The sequence below is a fragment of the Crinia signifera genome, chromosome 4 (genome assembly GCF_055691185.1).
Source record: "Crinia signifera chromosome 4, ASM5569118v1, whole genome shotgun sequence".
In the NCBI taxonomy this organism is placed as follows: domain Eukaryota; kingdom Metazoa; phylum Chordata; class Amphibia; order Anura; family Myobatrachidae; genus Crinia; species Crinia signifera.
In genome coordinates this window covers 308,784,653-308,808,858 of record NC_139220.1, presented here as the reverse complement: position 1 = coordinate 308,808,858, position 24,206 = coordinate 308,784,653, and the positions used below count along the sequence as shown (strand labels likewise).

The 24,206-nt window shown below is 46.1% G+C and overlaps 1 protein-coding gene across 1 annotated transcript in view; it reads right to left on the bottom strand.

Annotated features, from left to right (window-relative positions):
* LOC146075795 (venom factor-like) overlaps window positions 1–24,206 on the bottom strand; it is a 116,271-nt gene that overhangs the window by 66,425 nt on the left and 25,640 nt on the right. The window contains exons 4-11 of the mRNA XM_083185394.1: window positions 20,257–20,327; window positions 19,542–19,636; window positions 17,738–17,820; window positions 8,384–8,471; window positions 5,867–5,969; window positions 4,501–4,621; window positions 952–1,067; window positions 669–815 (exon numbers count right to left, since the gene is read on the bottom strand). Of these exons, the coding sequence (XP_083041520.1) occupies window positions 669–815; window positions 952–1,067; window positions 4,501–4,621; window positions 5,867–5,969; window positions 8,384–8,471; window positions 17,738–17,820; window positions 19,542–19,636; window positions 20,257–20,327 (824 nt within the window). The remainder of the gene's footprint in view (window positions 1–668; window positions 816–951; window positions 1,068–4,500; window positions 4,622–5,866; window positions 5,970–8,383; window positions 8,472–17,737; window positions 17,821–19,541; window positions 19,637–20,256; window positions 20,328–24,206) is intronic.

Here is a 24,206-nt window from a genome sequence, read left to right as displayed (position 1 = left end):
TAAAAAAAGTTTTCCTCCCTTTACCCACTGACTGGGCCATTTTCTCTTCAGCCTGTGCTTTTGCACATCTGATTACCTTCTTAGCCTCCTTCTGTCTATCAAGATACACCTCTTTTTCCTCATTATTCTGCGTTTGCTTAAATTTCTTAAAGGCCAACTTTTTTGCTTTCACAATTCTTGCTACATCTTTCGCAAACCACAATGGCTTTCTTTTCTTTGTGTTTTTCCTAACTCTTTTGACACAAAGTTCTGTTGCTTTTAGAAATGCACTTTTTAATTTTCCCCACTTATCCTGCACTCCTTCCAAGTTCCTCAACTCTGCCAAAGAATCCCTTACAGAGTTTCCCATCTTTAGAAAATCAGCTTTCCTAAAATCTAACACCTTTGTTTTTGTGTGCGATGAGTCAATCTCTGTCTTAATTCTGATCCATACTGCTTGATGGTCACTGGATCTCAGGTTTTCACCCAAATTTATGTCAGATATTCTGTCACCATTTGTAAGTATTAAGTCTAATAAGTCTAATATCACCTTGAATATCATTTTCGTTGACCATCCCTCCCCCCCCAAAAAAAAAAAAATATGACAGAACAAACAAGCCCATGGGTCCACCAGAGGTTTACCCAAGTGTCCAGTGACCCAATACAACAGATTTAATTGCACACATTACCGTTATTTGCAGCGAGTCTTTATCTGACGGTGTGTTGACAGAGAATCTAACTGTCCCATCCGCCTGCGTTGTGCCTCCCACTTTGCCTGGTTGAGCCTCCACAGGGACACGATGAGCCGGAGACCCGTCTGGGTTTGTAACAAATACCTAAGATAGGTAAAAAGAAATGAAATAATTCTTAACATATGCAGGTGGCGATAAATCTAAAAGCCAAAGCAATGGGCAAAACCAATGCTCCAATTATATCTGCACCTATTTAGGAATATATCATGGAGTTATTTACCATCAGGTCAGCGGGCATTCCTGGCTTGAAGTATTTGGAGGTTTTAGTGTAGAGGATTTTATATGGGGACTTCACAATATAAATATCATCCAGCTGTGCTTCCACCAAGTCACTGCCTGCGAGAGAGACATGAAAACCATTGGAAAGTCGTATAAACGGCTTCACTAAGGTATCAGTGACATCACAAAGGTACAGTATCAACAAAGGTATCAAAGAAAACATAACGTTATCAACAAAGGTATCAGAGACAACACAAAGGTATCAACAAAGGTATCAGAGAAAACACAACAGTATCAACAAATGTAGAAGAGTCAACACAAAGGTATCAACAAAGGTATCAGAGACAACACAACAGTATCAACAAATGTAGCAGAGTCAACACAAAGGTATCAACAAAGGTATCAGATATTTATATATGGCAAGCTCAGCCATTGATAGACCATGGCAGTATATGGCCATTAGTTCTATGGTGGTGTGCTCATTTACTATAATTTGTACTGCTGAATTTGTCCAATAATTCAGCAGAAAATACTCCTCATAAAGGGGTCCCCCCCCCGCCAGAAGAACCCAGCCCCGGACTGAAGCTGTACTTGCCACCCCTGGGCTGTGGGTGGCAGGCTGATGAGATTAAAAGAGTAAACATTGAAAAAAAGTATTGGGTAATCTGGTCCCCATGGTTAGATTATCATAATATAGTGAACGAGTAAAGTGGGGCTGATACGATAATGGACAGCTGAGGGCCAGATAGCCGCAAAAGAATAAAGATAAGATACAGAATAGTGTTCTGCGAAGAAATAAGGAAAATGGAAAGGGAGATACGGTCTGATGGCGCCCTACACCCCCCCCCCCCCCATCCCCCAGGTATGTCTTTGTCTAATTTGTCTTAAATATATGTTTAAGGAAAAGAATAAGAATAGGGGGATTAGTGAAGGTGCCGAAAATGTATTAGCAAAGGAACCCTCAAACAGAAAATACAAATGAAAAAATACTGTTTGAAACAATGTATAATGTTTAAATGTATTTTATATGTCAAAGCAAATTAAAAGAGGGAAAAAAAAGTATTGGGTTCGGTTCTTGAACAGCAAGTCCCAGCAACCCTCACAACACGCAATTCCCAGCATGCAATTCCCAGCATTATTTGGGCCCACTGGTTCAAAAACAGAAACAAATAAATTGCCTAAATAAAACACACACAAACACCGTAATAAAGTATATCATTAATACATACTACATACACATATACATACTTACCTATAGGGTCCACCGTAGCCTGTCCTCTTCACCAGTAGAATCCATAGGGTTCCTGTCAAAAAATAATACTCACCATCCCATCCAGTGTAAATTGCGTTTTCTTCGTTCCATGTAGCATCCAGGGGTTTAAAAAAAAGTAAATTGAATACCATATCCAGTGGACTGAGGAGACTTCCTCATTCTCTGGCTGTCAACACACTGCTCCTCAGTCCACTGGAGCCAGTTACGCGTTTGTCTTTTAAAAATCTTAGATGCTACTAGAATGAAGAGGACGCGATCTACATCGGATGGGTGGTGAGTATGATTTTTTTTTCACAGGTAACCCTATGGATTCTACTGGAGAAGAGGACAGGCCTACGGGGGACCCTATATGTACTGTAAGTATGTATGTGTGTATGAATTAAAGTTATACTTTATTACAGTGTGTGTGTTTATTTAGGTATTGTTTCTGTTGTGGACCCATTAATGCCCCACATGCTGGGACTTGTGGTTCTCTAAGTCCCTGCATGTGGGGGAGGCTTCCTGGGACTTCTTGTTCCACAGCAGAACCAAATACTTCTTCTTTTTTTTACACTTCTAACTCCATCAGCCCACCACCCACAGCCCAGGGGTGGTGGGGACATCCTTGGGCTTCAGCCTGGTCCGGGATTCCCCTGGAGGGAGAGGACCCGTTTATTGAGGGGTCCCCACTCCCCCAGGCAAGGGTGACCTTATGTAAAACGTGTCGCCCAGCTGTGGCATGACACCGCTGGCTGTTTGAGCCTGGTGCTGGTTTCCGATTATGGGGATTCCCTACTCCTTTTGTCCTCCGTATTTTGGGAACCCAGGCCAAGAGCCAGGTGCTGGTTATATAAATACAGGGGGACCCCCTTTGAATTTACCCCCTGTATTTCTACAACCAGGACCAGCTCATTGAGCGCAGTGGTGGTTAAATGATTTAATTTGTTTTCTATTTAATTTACACGGGCAGCATTGCGTGGATCTAACTGTTCTGTACAATTGCTTCAGCCTCATCCGTATTTGACTGCCGGTAGTGGTGTAAGTTTGTCTCAGTTGCTCGGAGGCAAGATAAATATTGGTGTCCCACCCCATCACCCGCCCACTGAGCGCACACACACACAGAGAGTACATTTTATAAATGTATGTATATAATGTATATTATATTTAAAATAAAGTGTGACCTCTATGGTCCTTTTAGTCAGCCACTTTAGAGATATCGACGGCTTTCAATGAACTGGTTCAAACTTGCAGGGGAGGAGAGGTTCCCCCTTGGAAGCAGGAGCCCGGCTGCAGATGACTCCATTACCTCCCAGAGTTATGCCCCTGGCTGCCGGGAAACTAGGCAGTAAAATACAAATGATAACATCAGAAAATTTGCTGTATTCTCCGTTCGTATTTTTGACTGAATACATCCGATCCCGGTCGTAACCGTTCGTACACGGATCGGCCTTAATTGGCCTTCTTAGTAAATTTCCCTCTATGGGCACATGCTCTATGTGTCACACTGCTAAGCAGAGCAGCATGTGACAGGGGGAGTCCCAACTGCCCACCCCCAACACCACTGGACACTGTTATCCCCAAAAAATGGAAAGGTCCCTTGAAAATCCGGACAGTTGGGAGGTATGTTTTAATGCATTTAGGTGATACTAAAATTTAGTGAAAAAGGGTGTGAAAAAATACACCTTTTCACATTATTTTATTTAAAACAATTGTTAATAAATCGAATGGCTTGACACCATATTTGCCTACCCTCACGGAATAGCTGAGAGGCTCCCGGAAATAGGGTTCTTCTGGACCCACCAGGAAAAGTGGACAATTCACCTGCAATGGCACCAGCCTCCCTCAACCCCTCATTGGTGGGCAGGCTGTGGGGATCAGATGATGTGAATCGCATCATTGTGGCCCTGCCCCCTGCTATTCAATGCCTGTGATACAAAGAATACACAGCAGGTGCATGGCCAAAATGTTGCAATGGCCATGCCCCCACCGCATGCTTCTTTGGTGAGCCCTGCCTCCAGCTTCACCCCTTTTTGCAACACATCCGCCACCCCGCCCCCTACTTCTTGGAGCTGGTTGCCCTATCCTCGAGAGGGCAGCCTAAAAGTCGGCAACCCTGCTTGACACATCTCTGATTTTGACCGATGCATTTGTTTGATCAGCACCTACTGTAGGCACAGAAAATGTAGGAAGCAAAGACCTACAGTAAGTTTATTTCTTTGCTGGCACCATGTGGTCTACAGTATTTAACAAACTCTGACTGTGAAGGAGCAAATGAGAACATGTGGTTCCATATCTTACCTGACCCGGTGATGACAGTCACAGTCAAGTACAGCCTCCATTGCAGCATGTCTTCCTCTTTCTGGAAATACTTCAAAAGGTCTTTCCTTTCCAAGATGGCTTCTCCCTCACCATTAGATATCTGGTTCATACAAATGGGATCAAAATCAAAACAGGCAAAGAATTCAACCCTAAACTTTGTATATTGAGGCTGGAGGAAGTTTTGTGCACAATGACGTTGAGGAAGCGGCTGGGCTTATTGAAAAAATATTTTTGGAACCCCCCAGAAACTTCCTGTGTTTGCCCCTGCCATCAACAACTCATAGCAAGTTGTATACTTAATCATCGGGGGCCGCCCAGCCCCCCCTCCCCCCCAGTGATGAATAGGCCCCCTAATGTGGGTAGTGCTGAGGATATACAGTAACAAGACTTGCCTCTGATAATGATTGTGTAAACTAACAAATTCAGGACACAGAGCTTCCTATCTAATACATATGTGGAGAAGAACATAGGGGTAGATTTATTATAGCGGCGCCTATCGCGCCGCTATAACAGTTCCTGCTTCGCCTCATTAGCGAGGCGAAGCAGGAGGGGACACCGACAAGATCTATTAACATCTTGCCGCCGGAGTGGGGGAGCGCTAACTCCCTCCTCCGGCGATGACCCTCCTGGAGACAGCGCATCAGTTAATACTGATGCGCCGTCTCCTTCCCCCCCGGCCGGCTGACTGCGCATGCGCGGGATCTCGCTAGTCTCGCGAGATCCCAGCGCAGCTCAGCGCCAGCAGCAGGGACAGCGCTGTCCCTGCTGTTAGGTATAGGGCATCGCCGCCTGCAGCTGGCGAAGTCGACAGCTGCAGGCGGCGGAACGGTCAGCGATGCTGACCGTTCATAAATCTGGCAGGAGGCAGGGGCGCAGTGCAAAATATCGCCCCTGCGCTATGCCTCCTGCCCCACAACGCCGGCGTTAGAGTAAACGCTCGGCGGGTGTGATAGATCAGGGGAAGCGCTATCCCCTGCTATAACGCATGGGGATAGCACAGATTTCCCTGATCGCCGAGTAATAAATCTACCCCATACAGACCAGCCTCTGATGGAAGCTGGATGACGGTCCTCAGTAGACCGACATTGGAATCCTGAATGTTATAAGCTCGACAGTCAGGATCCTGACTGACAGGGGCTATTCTCCCTCGTGGCTGAAGGGGCTATTCTCCCTCGTGGGAGTCCAAGACCCCCAGAGCGGGAGAATACAACCTGCAGCAAGTCCGCAAGGGGCTTCTTTGCACTCGTCCCACTGTGGAGTGCCGGCAGTCAGAATTCCCGCTTTGGTGTAATGACTGTCGGACTCCCATACCACACCTCTTCTTACATAAGACAGATTTAGGTACCTCAACCCTTCTTAGAGATTCAGTCAGACTTTTCTTTTCATTGTCTCTCTTTAATCCAAATAGAGTAAATGCTTTTCCATCGACAGGCTTCCCATATAGATAACTGAGAAGTGTAAAATAAAATATTAACTATATACATTGTATTAGCCATCACAAAAAAACAGACACCTCCTGTTCATATATCACTGATCACTAGTACACACAGACACCTCCTGTACATATATCACTGATCACTAGTACACACAAACATCTCCTGTACATATGTCACTGATCACTAGTACACAGACATCTCCTGTACATATATTACTGATCACTAGTACACACAGACATCTCCTGTACATAAAACACTAATCACTAGTACACACAGACACCTCCTGTACATATATTACTGATCACTGGTACACACAGACACCTCCTGTACATATGTCACTGATCACTAGTACACACAGACTCCTCCTGTACATATATCAATGATCACTAGTACACACAGACACCTCCTGTACATATATCACTGATCACTAGTACACACAGACACCTCCTGTACATATATCACTGATCACTAGTACACACAGACATCTCCTGTACATATATCACTGATCACTAGTAAACACACATACCGCCTGTACATATATCACTGATCACTAGTACACACAGACACCTCCTGTACATATATCACTGATCACTAGTACACACAGACACTTCCTGTACATACAGTATATCACTGATCACTAGTACACACATACACCTCCTGTCCATATATTACTGATCACTAGTACACACAGACACCTCCTGTACATATATCACTGATAACTAGTACACACAGACACCTCCTGTACATATAACACTGGTTACTTTTACAAACAGACACCTCCTGTACATATGTCACTGATCACTGGTACACAGACACCACCTATACATATATCAGTTATCACTGGAACACAAAGATACCTCCTGTACATATATCAGTGATCACTAGTACACACAGACACCTCCTGTACATATATCACTGATCACTGGTACACAGATACCGGCTATACATATATTACTGATCACTAGTACATAGTTGCCAACTTTTATGCTGCCCTCTCTGGGAGAGGGCAGCCAGCTCACTGAAGTAGGGGGGCGGGGCCATCACTGGGAGGGGAATGGGCGGTTCGTGGGTGGAGCCATGGGCAGGCTGCTCTATCGGGGGCGTGGCTATAGCGTGTCATTTTAGCCCGCCCCACGCAGTGCAATGCCAGTATTTCAGTCCTTGCACTACAGGGGGCGGGGCTAAAATGACGCAATCCTTTCATTTGACCTGCGGACCCCCCCCACCAGGTGGGGGTTTGCGGGTGATGGATGGATATGCGTGGGGGTTGCCCCCCTTTCCGGGGGGCTGGGAGGGGGACCCGATTTCCGGGACCCTCCCGGCCATTCCGGGAGGGTTGGCAACCCTGCACTAGTACACACAGACACCTCCTGTACATATATCACTGATCACTAGTACACACGAACACCTCCTATTCATTTAACGGTACTTGTGTACTAGCAAGGTGCGCCGGTAATTAGTCGCCCGATTTTTTAATCGCATCGCATGCCATACACCCGATGGCATGCGATACGATTTTAATGCATATACGATATTAATTTGTATAAGCACCCTAATGGGTGGTTACAATGCTTACATTCCCCCCCCCCCCCACGCCACCCCCCAAGTATAAACGTGAACCTGAAGTGTGGCGAGTGCAGCGAGCCCGCGAGGGGCGGCGGTACGCCTCCACAACCTTTTCATACCCCCACTATCCACGTCGGCGTGGAGTTGATTTTATAAAGTGTGACGAGCGCAGCGAGCCACCGAGCCCGAAGCGTGCGAGGGGACGCGGATACCTGTAAAGCCCGCGAGGGAACGCGGATACCTGTAAAGGTATCCGCGTCCCCTCGCGGGGCTCGCTGCGCTCGCCACGCTTCGGGCTCGGTGGCTCGCTGCGCTCGCCAGACTTTATAAAATCAACTCCACGCCGACGTGGATAGTGGGGGTATGAAAAGGTCGTAGGACGCGTACCGCCGCCCCTCGCGGGCTCGCTGCAATCGCCACGCTTTGGGTTCACGTTTATACTTGGGGGGTGGCGTGGGGGTGCATTTAAGCATTGTAAGCACCCATTAGGATGCTTATACAATTTTTAATCGCATCCCATCGCATTGTATGGCATTGTATGCCATATGCAATGGCATACAATTTTAAAATTGTATGCCATTGTACAACATCGGGCGATATTGCGTCGCATCGCATGCGATATGGTCTGCGATGCGATGGGCGCCGTGCTAGTACACAAGTACCCATTTATCAGATCACTAGTACACACAGACACCTCCTGTACATATATCACTAGTACATATATCAGATAGCTAGAACACACAGACACCGCCTGTACATATATCACTGATCACTAGATCACACATACACCTCTTGTATCTATAACTCGACATGTTTTTTTACCTAATTAATGCAAACCCCAGGAATACACATATACTCACTGTGCTGATATTTTCACTCTTAGTTCTTGATCTTCTATGTAGAAGTAATTTTTAGCTGGCTCGAGCTTTATTTCAAAACTTGGCAGCACTGAAAGGGTTAAGAACAAAATGCTGATATTAGTATATTTCCAATAAATAAATTGATTCCTCTTCTTGATTACAGAAAATAAAATTGAGATGTATCATATTGTAGGTGGTCTCCTCTCAAGCCTTGCTGTATAGTGTTCTATGAGAATGTTACAGTATATGACCACAGACCTTTCTAGCTAGTCCCGTGCATGTGCACACATGGGGACGGGGGGGGGGGGGGGGACGGGGTGGGGGGGTGGGGGGGGGGGGGCGGTGGGTGGTGGTACATCTATCATGAGTCCCTGGGCTGCTTGTAGGGGGAGCTGCAGTGAACAGCTCCTCTCACGCAGCATTTCTTTTGGAAGGTGCTGTAGATGCGTTTCTAATACACTGTTTTAGCGGGGGGGAATGTATACTGAGTGTGTGTCGGCTCTGTGTATGTGTACTGTGTGTGTGTCGGCTGTGGGTATGTATACTATGCGTGTCGGCTGTGTTTATGTATACTGTGTGTGTTGGCTGAGTGTATGTATACTGTGGGTATGTAAACTATGTGTGTTGACTAAGTGTATGTATACTGTGTGTGTCGTCTGTGTGTATGTATACTATGTGTGTCAGCTGTGTGTATGTATACTGTGTTTGTTTGCTGTGTGTGCATGTATACTGTGTGTGTGTTGGCTGTGTGTATGTATACTGTGTGTGTCGGCTGTGTGTATGTATACTGTGTATGTCGTCTGTGTGTATGTATACTATGTGTAACGATCAGATCAGGTGGTAGGCTCAATAAAGCATGCCTCCTGTTATTATTATGTGTGAGATCAATGTATTTCTGGTATTGTGTGTAAAAAAAGCTATTATTATGTGGGAGATCAGAACATGTCTTGTATTATGTGTGTAAACTATTGGTGACCCAGGGAGTGTAACCATCTGTATAGTTCTCTGGAGTTAGGATGTCAGATAAGATCTGAGACCCCTCATAAACCATGGTCCAGAAGAAGAGGTTAGAGATTGTCTCCTTCCTTCAGATCGCTTATCAGTGAAGCCTGTCTGCTATGCGTCTCACTGGATAAGGAAGGAGGATCAATCACTTTGAAAACAGCAGACAAATTCTGCATGTACTGTAGAAGATACATTACCAGGGACATTCCCTAGTTCCAGCAAGGAACGGGTCAAAATCCCATGGGTGGGAGGGATGAGGGAGCCTGCAAGTATAACTAAACACTTCTCCCTATACCTGTTGGTACTTCTTGGGGGAACAGCATCTAGCTCGAAGCGACCGTTTGATTTCATGTGGAGCCCCCCCCACGGAAGGATTTGTTCTTGGGTGTAAGATACTGTTCTGTCATTTTTTAATTCCCTTTTATTTCTGAATTGCATTTATCTTGTGTGTGCTTTTAAAATCATTGTAATATCTTGTAACCATTTTTATCACTTAAAGCTCTGTAGTATTTCTGGGAATAAATAATACATATTCCCAGTTCTGATTTTGTGATTCTTAGGACCTTGTAAGCCAAAGAAGAGAACGCTACAACGTTACCATTTTTATATTGCATTGTATGGTCAGGTGCTAGCCAAGCCGCTCCTTGCGCAGTTTCAAAGCGCTAAAATCAGGCTTTGGCTGGTGGCAGTGTACCTCAAAGCGGGGACCCGAGTGTCCAAAGTGAACCCCAGTCACGGCGGGAGCTGCTCAGATTGACGTATCTGAACAGGCGACCGGTGGGTCCGTGACACTATGGGCCTTATTCTAGTTCACTCTGACAAAATACTTCTTAGAGGGACAAAACCATGGCCCTTATTTTGATCTGGGCGGTACGGCCCGCGTGCGGCCGTACCGCCGATGTTTACACTCTGCACATGCGCAGAGGTCACTCTGCGCATGTGCAGGGGAATTCTCCGAGTCAAAAATTTAGACGCCGCAAAGGGGGCATATAGGGGCGTGAGGGGCTTAATAGCCTCATTACCCTATGTATACGCCCAGCGTTTCATGGGCGTTCCCATGCAAACGCGGGGCGTATGCATGGTAATGAGGCTATGACGCCAGTGATGGGGGCGGAAAGCTGACATCGCCGGATGTCAGCTGCCCGCCCCAATACAAGCTTTCACACGGACGATTGTCCGTGTGCTCTAAGCTTGCGTGAGCGGGGGGAGCGTGCGGCCCTGCCTTCGATGGTCATCGACCATCGAATGCAGGGGGCAGCTCCCAACATGGTGGAGGCGTACGCCCCGCCATTTTCATGCGGATCGGCAGCCGTCCGTGTACGGACGGCCGTGCCGATCCGTCTTGTAGGCGGGGATTCGTCTGGTGCGGTCGGAGCCGCATATGCGGCTCGGCCGCACCAACCAGAATAAGGGCCCATGTGCACTGCAGGGGGGCAGATGTAAAATGTGCAGAGAGAATTAGATTTGCGTGAGTTATTTTGTTTCTGTGCAGGGAAAATACTGACTGCTTTATTTTTACACTGCAATATAGATCTCACTTTGAAGTAAAACCCCACCCAAATCTAATTCTCTCTGCACAAGTAACATCTGCCCCACCTGCAGTGCACATGGTTTTGTCCATCTAAGATGGATTTTGTCAGAAAGAGTGAACTAGAATAAGGCCCTCTGTGTGGCAGCTGTGTGTATGTATACTGTGTGTGTCATCTGTATGTATTTATACTATGTGTCATACTTGCCTACATTCCCAGAATGGATGAGAGTCTCCTAAAAATTGGGCACCACTCCTGGACCCCAGGAAGGGTAGGCAAGTCTCCCATAGCTTAATGTATTATGCTTTGTGTATGTTGGAAACATGTTGTGATATTATTTCTAGAGATGTGCGGGCTCGGATTTCCCAGATCCGAGCCCGCATGAACATCATCAATCCGAGCTTCCCGCCTGACTCAGATCTGGGCACGCAGGCAAAATGTCATTGCTCTGCGACTGATTCTCGCGAGATCCGGAACACTAAAAAAAGAGCGAGCATCCGACACCATTTTTCACTCGTGATTTGAGCTAGTTAGAGAGAGTAGTTAGTTAGTTAGGTTAGGTAGGGAGCTGTGTTGTATTTTCTGCTGGGACGACTGCCAGTGCCTACTAGTGCCACTGTCTGCTCTCTGGTGGTGTGTGTGTCTGCACTGCCAGCGGCTGGCTGCCAGCCCATCAGTACCTCTACCTGGCCAATTAAATCATACATGTTATGAATGACTGCAGTGTGCACTCTGTTGTAAAACATATTTAACCACTTGTATACCAGTCTGCTTGTGCATCTGCTGTATAATTATTTAATAATACCCCCCTGCTGGTGTATTTTTTACAGCCTTATATCAGACATTGTGTATATGACTGCAGTGTGCTGCAATACTGTTGTTAAACTTAACCACTTGTATACCAGTTTGCTTGTGCATCTGTTGTATAATTAATTATAATACCCCCCTGCTGGTGTATTTTTTTATAGCCTTACATAACTAGTACATATTCTCTGCTGGTGCATCTACTGTACTACTGAGTCCGACATTTATTTATTTATTAACAGTTTCTTATATAGCGCACACAGATTACGCAGCGCTGTACAGAGATCATTTTGAACATTCACATCAGTCCCTGCCCCAGTGGAGCTTACAATCTATATTCCCTACCACATATTCCCTACCACACGCAGACATTCTAGGGTTAATTTTGTTGGGAGCCAATTAACCTACCTGTATATTTTTGGAATGTGGGAGGAAACCGGAGTACCCGGAGGAAACCCACGCAGGCACGGGGAGAATATACAAACTCTGCACAGTTAGGGCCATGGTGGGGATCGAACCCATGACCTCAGCGCTGTGAGGCAGTAATGCTAACCATTACACCATCCGTGCTGCCCAATAAATAAATATTAATAAAAAACAGTGTGCTGGTGCATCTACTAAATAAATATATTTATTTATTTATAAAGACGACTTTTTACCCCTGAAAAAAATGCCTCCAAGTGGGATACGCCTTATACGCTGGGTCTGCGCAAGGTTAATGGAGGCGAGGTGCAGCGGGGATGGAAGCGGTGGTGAACGGAGCGGTGCTTTGAATCTGGCGCCGCTGCGGCCGCCAATCCAAAGTGCCGCTCGCGGCGGTTTGAATGTCCCGCTATTCGGGAGCCAATCAGGGCTCCGGAGTCGGGAGCCAATGGCAGGCGGCTGTGGCGAGCCAATCAGCACTCGCCGCGCCATACTCAGCCTCGCCCCTGGTGTCTGACGTCAGTTGCCGCCGGGAGGGCGAGGAAGGAAGTCCCCTGGCCGAGGAGCAAGTGAACGCCGGAATCCGCCGGAGGACAGCGCAGAAGACTGTGGCGAGGAGAAGAGCTCCTGCGGCCACTAAAGAGGTCAGAAGACGCTGGGGCGGCGAAGAGGAGAAGCAGTGAAGAGGAGAAGCAGGCCGGTGGCCTTTCCTGGCCAGCGGCAGAAGAAAGATGGCGGCCAGATCCGGAGAGGCCAGCAGGGGTGGAAAGCAGAAGAGCTGACAAAGCTCCCCCCTGTGGCCTCTCCCAACAGCAGGTAGGCGGCCCCAGGCCACCTACCCCTCCCTAGACCACCGGGTGATTGGGCACTAGGCCCGTGGGTACAGATCAGGCCCCTCCGGCCTGTGGGCATGATAGTCGGGCCCTCTCGGCCCGTGGGCATTTCATTACCTCCTGGCCCTTATTGCATTTAGCTGGGCCCTCCTGGGGCCCTCCTATTGTTGGGGGGTCATCTTATATGGCCGGTCGTCTAATATGCCGGCAAATACGGTACTTGCACTCCAGTGGTGCTGTCCTGTGGTGTAAAATTATATTGCATAACTCCACAAAAATAATGGAGATGCAAAATATGGAGAATCAATTAGGGAAAGATGAAGGTCGCTTCCTCTTACTTCTGAATGGGCTGCAAATGCAAGTAGTAATGATGAAATAGACGATGATATGCCATCAACGTCGTCTGCCAAGGCCGATGTCCAGTGTCAAAGTACGGGGCACGGAAAATCCAAAAAGCCAAAGTTGAGTAAAAGGAGGACCAAAAAAAATAAATTCAAATCATTGGAGGAGAAACGTAAAATTAGCAATGTGCCCTTTACGACACGGAGTGGCAAGGAACGGTTAAGGCCCTGGCCTGTATTCATGACTGGTGGTTCAACTACACATGACCATGCAAGCCCTCCTACTCCCCCTTTAGAAATTTGAAGAGATTTCAGCTGTCATCAAAAACACAGCAAACATCTCTGCTTACTAAAGAAGACATGTTATCACAAACCCCCAAGGAGAGTCCAAGGGTGTTGGTGGTTGTGATACCTTCCCATCGCTATAAGGGAAGAGGTGGCTCCTTACACCATTTTCAGCACTCCCTATGCATATGCTAGAAGGATCACCCACAGTGCAGTTTCTGATTTAGATAATGAAGGTGTCAATGTTGGAGACCGAGAGGAGGATAATGATGTAACTGGCGCTGAGGAGGAAGTTGACGAGGAGGATACTGAGGTGGTTTGCTTAAATGAGGCACCAGGGGGGAAACAGTTGTTGTCCATGGGATGAAAAAGCCCATCGTCATGCCTGGGCAGAGGACCAATAATACCACCTCTACGGTCTGGAATTTTTTTTATCCGAATCCTGACAACAAATGTATTGCCATATGTAGCTTATGTAATGCTCCAATAAGCAGGGGTAAGGATTTCGCCCACCTAGGGATATCCTCCCTTATACGTCACCTGAAGACCCTTCATAAATCTGTGTTTAGTTCAGAATCTGTGGCTAATAGTCCAGGGACACCTAAATCCCTTGGACCTCCTGTTGAAGTCAAGCGCCGGAAAAGCACACCACCAACTCTCTCCTCGTCAATATCCTCCTCGATCTGGATAGGGGGAGTCCTGCAGGCCATGTCACCAGCATGACTGACTCCTCTTCTATCCAAGATTCCTCCGGAGGATCCTGCCACGCTACGCCTACTACTGCCACTGGGAGTCGGTCATCATCCCAGAGGGGAAGTCATAAGACTGCTATGTCTTTCACTAAGCAATTGACCGTCCAACAGTCGTTTGCGATGAGGACGAAATACGAGAGCAGTCATCCTATGGCAAAGCGGATAACTGTGGCCTTGACAACTATGTTGGTGTTAGACTTGTGTCCGGTGTCCGCCATCAGTGGAGTGGGATTTAGACGGTTGATAGAGGTATTGTGTGTCCGGTACCAAATCCCATCTAGATTCCACTTCACTAGGCAGGTGATACCCGCGATGTACAGGGACATCAGAAAAAGTGTCCTCAGTGCCCTGAAAAATGCGGCTGTACCCACTGTCCACTTAACTACGGACATGTGGACAAGTGGATCAGGGCAAACTAAGGACTATATGACTGTGACAGTCCACTGGGTAGATGCATCGCCTTCTGCAGCAGAAGCGTCTCCTGCACGCCAGCTCCTTCCAAGGCAGGCTAAGCTGTGTATCACCGGTTTCAGGAAGAGGCATACGCCCGAAAACCTCTTAGAGAAACTGAGGGAAATCATCTCCCAGTGGCTTACCCCCCTTAGACTCTCCTGTCTAAGAGGCAGAGGAGCGGGACTGCACCTGCACTCCTGTCTAAGAGGCAGAGGAGCGGGACTGCACCTGAATCAAGCGCAGTGGAGTCTGATTTCCATGTTGTGCAAGGTTCTCCAGCCGTTTGAACTAGCCACACATGAAGTCAGTTCCGACACTGCCAGCATTAGTCAGGTGATTCCCCTGATCAGGCTGTTGCAGAAGCAGCTGGAGAAAGTGAAGGAGGAGCTAAAGCATTGCGATTTCACAAAGCATGTCTCTCTTGTGGATGATGCCCTCCATACGCTTTGCCAGGATACGAGGGTGGTCAGTCTGTTAAAGTCAGAGGAATACATTCTGGCCACCGTGCTCGATCCTCGGTTTAAAGCTTATGTTGTGTCTCTATTTCTGGCGGGCACAAGTCTACAAAGGTGCAAAGACCTGCTGGTCAGGAGATTGTCATCTGAAGGGGACCGTGACACGGCCCCAGCTCCTCCTTCATTTTCCTCCACACCTGTGCCTGCAAGGAAACAGCTGCGATTTCCCACACAACCCGCTGGCAGGATACAGGACAGGCAGGAGGGAGTTTGGACATCTGGTCCAGACTAAAGGACCTGGCAACGATTGCTGACATGTCTACTGTTGCTGCATTGGATGCCTTCACCATTGAAAAAATGGTGGAGGATTACTTTGGTAACAGCATCCAAGTAGACATGTATGACAGTCCATATCTGTACTGGCAGAAAAAAAACGGCAGTTTGAATGCCCCTGTACAAACTGGCTCTATTTTACCTGAGTTGTCCCCCTCCAGTGTGTACTCCGAAAGAGTTTTTAGTGCAGCGGGGAACCTGGTCAGTGAGCGGCGAAGGACGTTGCTTCCGCAAAATGTGGAGAAGATGATGTTTTTAAAAATGAATGATCAATTATTCAATGAAGACCAGGATTTGCCTCCAGATATTATAACGGGAGCTGTGATTGTGGAGTCCAGCGGGGACGAATTGATAATCTGTGAGGATGAGGAAGTACACACTGAAGGGGGCGAGCAATCAGAGGAGGAGGAGGATGATGAGTGACAATGACATCTTGTCTCTGTAGAGCCAGTTTATACAGGGAGATATTATGAATTGTTTTTTTTGTGTGGGGGCCCAAACAAACCAATCATTTCAGCCACAGTTTTGTAGGCCCTGTCGCTGAAATGTTTGGCTTGTTAAAGGGTGCATGTCCTTTTTTCGCAACATAAGGGTGGGTGGGAGGGCCCAAGGACAATTCCAGCTTGCATCACCATTCATTAATCCTACTGCTGAGAGTCAATAATATGTGGGACTTGTCTTTCAATGCATACAACTGTTTGCATTCTTAAAAAGTGATAAGTGGACTTGTCTTTAAATGCATACAACTGTTTGCATTCCACTAATGAGAGTAATTGATTGCTGCACGAATCGCCCACTGCTCCTCGGCTGGTGGTAAACAACACGATCAAGCCAGATAGTGGTCTTATTAGATATTAAACTGATAAAAACAGGTACACAGCACAGCACACTTTCAGACCAACTCAGTGCTGCACCAATTGCCCACTGCTCCTCGGCTTTTCGCCGCCTGTGGTCATATAGGGTGTTACAGGTGTCTCCGGGAAGCCATTCTGCAGTATCGTTAATGTAGGCACTGTACCTTAATCACAGATAACTGATACATGACTGTGTCACAGACACTGTAATGCAGATGGTATTCCCTATATTACTCCAGGAGTCCATCGCTACAGCTCTCACCCTGCATTATTCCGGGAGTCTGACGCTGCCGCTCTCACCCTGCATTATTCTGGGAGTCCGTCGCTGCAGCTCTCACCCTGCATTATTCCGGGAGTCCGGCGCTGCCGCTCTCACCCTGCATTATTCCGGGAGTCCGTCGCTGCCGCTCTCACCTTGCATCACACAACCAGATGCCGTCGGAAGACGGCCTAAGTGACAGGAGCGTTTCTGCCCACTGCTCCTCGGCTGGTGGTAAACAACACGATCAAGCCAGATAGTGGTCTTATTAGATATTAAACTGATAAAAACAGATACACAGAACAGCACACTCGCAGACCAACTCAGTGCTGCACCAATCGCCCACTGCTCCTCGGCTGGTCACCGCCTCTGGTCAGAAGGTTCCACCCAATTGCAGCTAATACATTGCTGCACCAATCGCCCACTGCTCCTCGGCTGGTGGTAAACATGATCAAGCCAGATTGGGGTCTTTTTGGGGCCTAGTTTTTCAAACTGCCATCCTGTCTGCCGCTGCAGTGCCACTCCTAGATGAGCCATATGTTTGTGCTGCACACTTGTGTGGCTTAGCATAGTTATCCAGCTACCTCGGTGCAACCATTTGGCCTAAAAATAATATTGTGAGATGTGAGGTGTTCAGAATAGACTGGAAATTAATGTTATTGAGGTTAATAATAGCGTAGGAGCAAAAACAAACCCCAAATTATGCAATTTTAGCAGTTTTTATGCTTTTAGGGGGTGTTTTGGCAAAACCCATTAGAACCCAAAACCTGAAGGTAATCAGAACCCAAAATGCGAAAAGTGTCCGGTGCACATCCCTAGAAATTTTTTTTTTTTTTATTTAAAGCAGCAATCATTTGAACAGGTTATACAGTGTAAATTATTGCCGCTTTAAAGTAATATGGAATATGGAATAGTATATACATGCAAGGTATGTGGCATTGGCATCCCGGAACCCAAGGTCCCATGTGCACGGCTCACCCTACAACCATCACCTTGGTGCCACTGATATGAACCATTGTAAATCCTACCATATTCTTTCACTTCAAAGTTTGTTGTGTAATTCTCTGTCAGCGTGTCCTCAAACTTTGCTGATACGGTCCATACGCCCAAACTGTAAAAATAAAATAATGTATAATTCAGAGTACATCAAGAACACCCTACTACTACTGCTAATATAAGTACTACTATTACTATTATGGGTTCAGGTTGAGTATCCCTTATCCAAAATGCTCGGGACCAAAAGCATTTTGGATAACTGATTATTTTGTATTTTGGAATATTTTTATATTTCAATGATATATCTTGTGGTATCTTGCATTTATGTTGTATAAGCACATTAAACACATGAAATACACAAATAGATTTTATTTGTGCACGAAACAAGGTTTTAAAACATGTTGTTACAGATAAACCAAGTAGGTTTTTAGAAAAAAAAAAAAACTTTTTTGGAAACTATGGTTTTCTGAATAATTTAGATAACGGATATTTGGATAAGAGATACTCAACCTGTACTACAACTACTATTACTACTACTACTATGGCTACAAATTCTACTATTACTATTACTACTATGGCTACAACTAATACTACTGCTACTACTACTGCTTCTGCTATTTATACTACTACTACTACTACTACCACTATTACTGGAGAAGATCTTCGATGGCTAGAACTACTACTGCTCCTATTGCTACTGTTGTTACTGCTGCTACCGCTAATACTACTGCAACTACTACTAACAATATTGCTACTACTGCTGCTACTGCTACTATTACTACTACTATTAATAATAATGCTACTGCTATTACTACTGCTGCTACTACTAATGATGCTACAACTACTACTACTGCTGCTGCTACTACTGCAACTGCTGCTATTACTACTGTTACTACCACTACTGCTGCTACTACTAAGCTGCTGCTGCTACTACTACTGTTACTACTACTCTACTACTATTGCGGCTGCTGCTACTACTACTACTACTACTACTACTACTACTATTACTGCGGCTACTACTGCTCCTACTACTGCTGCTATTACTACTGCTGCTCCTGCTACTACTACTGCTGCTGCTACTACTACTACTACCACTACTACTACTATTACTGCGGCTCTTACTGCTCCTACTACTGCTGCTATTACTACTGCTGCTACTGCTACTACTACGGCTATTACTATTGCTGCTACTACTACTGATGCTGCTGATACTACTACTCTACTACTACTGCTGTTACTGCTGCTACTTCTACTACTACTGCTACTGATACTACTACTCTACTACTATTGCTGATACTAGTACTGCCACTACTGCTGCTACTACTACTACTGCTACTACTACTACTACTACTGCTTCTATCACTACTACTGCTGCTATTACTACTACTGCTGCTACTACTACTGATACTACTACAGCTGCTGCTGCTGCTACTACCACTGCTATTACTACTACTGCTGCTACTACTACTGATGCTACTACAGCTGCTGCTGCTGCTACTACCACTGCTATTACTACTACTGCTGCTATTACTACTGCTACTACTGATGATGCTACTACTACTACTGCTATTACTACTGCTGCTACTACTAAGCTGCTGCTGCTGCTACTACTACTATGTCTGCTAATACTACTACTACTGCTGCTGCTACTTTTACTACTACTAGAAATACCACTACTATTATTACTGCTACTTATTCTGCTGTTACTACTACTACTACTATTACAGTACAGTACATACAATATAAGTCTAATTAGAGCTGGGGCCAAGGACTCAACATTACTAAGTATTTTCTGTGAATGGACGTCTGCAGCCACCTTGTGTGTCTGACTCTCACCTTACAAGCTCAGACAGTGTATAAGACAGAGAGATGATGCCTGATTTGCTGGTTTGCTTTATCAAATCTTTTTTCACAATTACATCCTGTGGAGTCTACAAAGGAAAGAGAGAACCCAAGTTACACAGACATCAATACACCCAGAGCAACGGGGAAAGAACAATGTCATGTTTCATCATTGTTTCTATTGTATTTCGACCGAGGATCCAGAGGAAGTGATCTCCATCAGTGATCCAGGTGCAGTTGTCTTGTCCCTTCTTATGTCTATGAGTGCCACCTATACATACATACAGTAGCTAGATTTTACATAAAGCTCTTGTATTTGTGGTGTCTATGTCACATTATTACTGACGTCTGTCCTTTATAGTATGGTATAAAAAGTTACACTGTAGTGGTGGAATATGTCCCTACGACTGTTATCACTATCACTGTTTTGTCTATTTGTAACAAAAAGTGACTTTCAAATAGATTATTATTATTATTATTATTATTATTATTATTATCAATTATGTATGAGGCACATGAATGGAACACTGTCTATACAATACTATCACAACTAAGGCAATACCTATATAGCACCTAACAGTTGTCTCCAGAGAGTAACATATTAGTTGTATTACACAAGCAATCATTAGTTATGCAATTAGCAGTTTTTCATTGAGGGATCTGTCTGATCATATAACATTAGAGGTACCGGACAAGAACCGCGACTCACCAAGATTTCGATGACCACTGACTTGTCCACAGGTTTCAGACTGGGGCTCATGGTGAAAATCCGGTAGAGAACTGCATGGGAGCAGAGAATTACATGCATATTATACCAATTAGACTCTGTCCTAATCTCCAATCTTTCACATGTTCTATTAAAAGTGATCTTACCCTACCTGACGTTAATCCCTTTCTACAATGTGCCTGCCCCATCCGCTCATTCCCCATTGGCTCCTACAGTATCTAGATTACCCAACAGAATCTAGTCGGATCCAGAAGGTAAATACTGTAGTTGGGGTTAGCACTAGGGGGAGGTTATACTGTAGGGGTGTGTGCATAGGGTTAAGGTGTCCAAACACTGCTCTCACTTCCCAAAGCCGATTCCCTTTTTTCATGTGGTCCTTCTGCATGTGACGTATCGCATGTGATCCCCTTTCCCCACTGTAGGGAGGTGGGCCAAGTCTGAGAACATTTGTGCAGCTTGTATGATCTGACCTTAGACGCACTAGACTGCATATCAGATCAGTTGTCAACAAGGGTCCAATTTGACCAATGACCCGATTTTTGTTCAGATCCATCGGAATTGGGTGAAAACATTCCAAATCGGACCTGTGTATAGGCAACTTTAGAGTCATTCCTTCAGAAAACATTTGTTATACTGTCAATCTATCTTAACTAATGCTTTTTCGCTGCGTACCCCTCATGCACCTTTGACAAATCTGCATGAGGGGTACACAGCGAAACGTGTCAGGACCCCACCTACATCATGTTTATGGCTCCTGGACTTTGAACTTTGCAGCCTGAACCAGCCTCAGATCCCACTATCTCAACACCTGCCCTGAAGGCTTTCTTCCCCTATGCACTGAGGTAGGGATACTAGCACTAATATGCTCCTGTGGACACTGGCCTATATTTCTGCAACCAGGAACTCTGTACCACGCACTGGAGACCGTCATCAGCTGGACAAGCTACTCCTTTGATCCATGGTGGTAATTACTCTCCTTTATTCATGACTATAAGGAACTACTGTTGGGGGCGTTCTAAGAACAGACTGTTTATTCACCTATCAAAGAATAGTTGCCCCTTTCAGGAGCTGAAAGTGTACCTGCACACTGAAAATCTTTGGTACTTATGTAGTATCTGGGCTGCCGATTTTTTGATTGTATGCCTTAAGTTAAGGCATACAATCAGATGCGATGCGATGCGATATCGCATCGCATCGCATACGACCATGCGATGCGATGCGATGCGATGACCCGATTTTTCCATAGGATTCAATGTTAAAATGGACTGAGTCCATTTTAACATGGAATTCAATGGGAAAAAGGGGTCCTTTTCATACCCCTACTATCCAAGTGGGCATGGAGTTGGATATAAACCTGTGGCGAGCGTAGCGAGCCACCGAGCCCGAAGCGTGGCGAGCGAAGCGAGCCCCGCGAGGGGACGGTATTCTGTGTCCCCTCGCGGGGCTCGCTACGCTCGCCACGCTTCGGGCTCGGTGGCTCGCTACGCTCGCCACAGGTTTATATCCAACTCCATGCCCACTTGGATAGTAGGGGTATGAAAAGGACCCCTTTTCCCATTGAATTCTATGTTAAAATGGACAGAGTCCATTTTAACATTGAATCCTATGGAAAAATCGGGTCCATCGCATCGCATCGCATCGCATCGCATGCGATATGGTCGGGTGCGATGCGATGCGATGGACCCGATTTCAAAATCGGCAGCCCAGTTACTACATAAGTACCAAATCGTTTCTTGGTAGTGAGAAAGATTAGAATCCCCAAAGAAAAAAGGAAAAAAGCTGTGGCAACAGTAAAACACGTGTCGGCTAATGTCAACTGAATGTCTATCAGCTAGATCAGGGGTCCTCAAACTATTTTGCTCTGGGACCCCATCAGAGAATAAAAATAATGACAGGACCCCAGCAAGTTACTGCAGACGGTCATCACATCACATGTGTAGTGAGCAGACAGCACATACATGGCAGCATTGTGGAGGCACAAAGTGATGGGAGGAGTCTAACATAACAGACAATTCAACAGACTCCTTGAATCACTGACTGGTATTAAAAAAGTCATCAGCCTGGTGGTAAGCAACATGGAGTCGCCACCCCATGCTGAGAAGGCCAGGACCCACTTTGGGGTCAGGACCAAAAGTTTGAGAACCTATGAGCTAGATTATGATTATGTGTTACTGTAGCTTAGGGATATTTGTTACTAAACACTGGTGCCTCAACTTATATATCCTAATTAATATGAAATTCTGATTATATGAGTGAGCCACCCTGTCCTAAGCAGCAGAGGGCAGCAAATACCAACAAATGCATTGACCTTTATTCTAGTTGACTCGGGGGGAGATTCTCTAAGAATCTCCGCCCCCCTTTGCCACCCATCGCATATTTAATTATCGAATATGCTGTAACATATGTGATAATTAAGGCAAAGGACAGCTCTTGCGTTAAGAGCTGTCCTTTGCGGTGAGAGTCGCCGGGTCCCAGCAGGTCCCGGCGGCTCTCCCCTCCCTCCCACACCCGGCGCTGCTGCTGCTGCGACGGGCTCTCCTCCTCCCTGCACCCGGAAGAGGATCAGTGCAGGGAGGAGGTCACAGGTCCGGGCAGCACTGCGCTGTGCTGCCCGGACACAGGTGAGGGGGGAGGGGGCGATACGAGGCGGCGGGGGGTCGGCGCGGGGCGGTGGAGGGTTGCGATAGAAGCCCATTGGCTTCTATGGGGCATCGCCAGATTTTTCTGGCGATGCCCCCCGCCACGGTAACCTGGCGGGGGAACAGTAAGACCTCTTCCCCCCTCTCAACAGCATAAACAGCCCAGGACAGCCGCTTAAAATACAGGGGACACATGTGTAGGGTTCCTTTGTATTTTAAGAACCACTGAAGGGCTCTTGGGATAATCCTGGATCTAAAAATATGAGGAACAAAATGAGTAAGGGTCCAATGTATTTTTAGTATTTTAGTACCTGCACCGGGCTCCACTATCAGCCAGGAAAAACACTTGACTAGATCCTGTGGCCAAAACATTAACCCTCCTAACTAGTCAGCACAGGTTGGGGCTTCTTAGGGAAGTGGACAGCCCAATAAAGGTGTCCCTATTGTAGGGTATACAAGGCCTGGGATAAAGGCTATCCCCGACACCCCTTTCAAATTGATAACATTTAAGTTTGAGAAATGTTAAATGATATTGTTTTTACAGGATGACTACAAGGCCCAGCAAGCTTTCCTTGCATACCAGTCCTTGGAGAACCACAAGCACCAGCATGCAGCAAATTTAAGAGTCTGATGGTACCTCTAGTCCCTGTACACACACTCGCACCTATACTCACCTATCTCTGGTGTGTTCTGTCCACTTATCCTGTAGATCAGATCCTCTTCATTCCACCACTATAGGAGCAGCCTGCTGATTGGATGTGTGTAGCCTGACTGTCAATCATCGCTTCAACCATTGAAGTCAATGGTGGTAACCACTATATTGTAGTCAATGATGGGAACTAAAAGGTAATTAATAGTCAACCTTGCAGTTCAAACCATTGACTAAACTGTAATGTTTCCCATCATAGGCAGGCTGCTGCTATGGAAGCGACTGCATATAAGATGCCAGATCTCTCAGTGACAGCAGTCACATTGCGCCAGCATCCTTGTCTGCCTTGGTTCCTAGGGCTATGTTTCTAGGGTTCCTGTGTTCTTTTTTTTAAAACCTCTTGGGTGCCTACACGGAATGAAAAGGACCTGATCTCCACGATGGGTATGTGAGCATGGAATAGTTTTTCACAATTACAGTGGATTCTATAGTACAAGTGACCTGGGTACACTGGGGATAGCCGAGTATATGTGTAAGTGTGTGTACGGATGTGTCAAACTACACCTCACAATCCCATAAGATCATCAGGATTGTACTGCATCCCGCAAACACAGGCCCTTTGTGTTCAACTCTGATTCAGAACC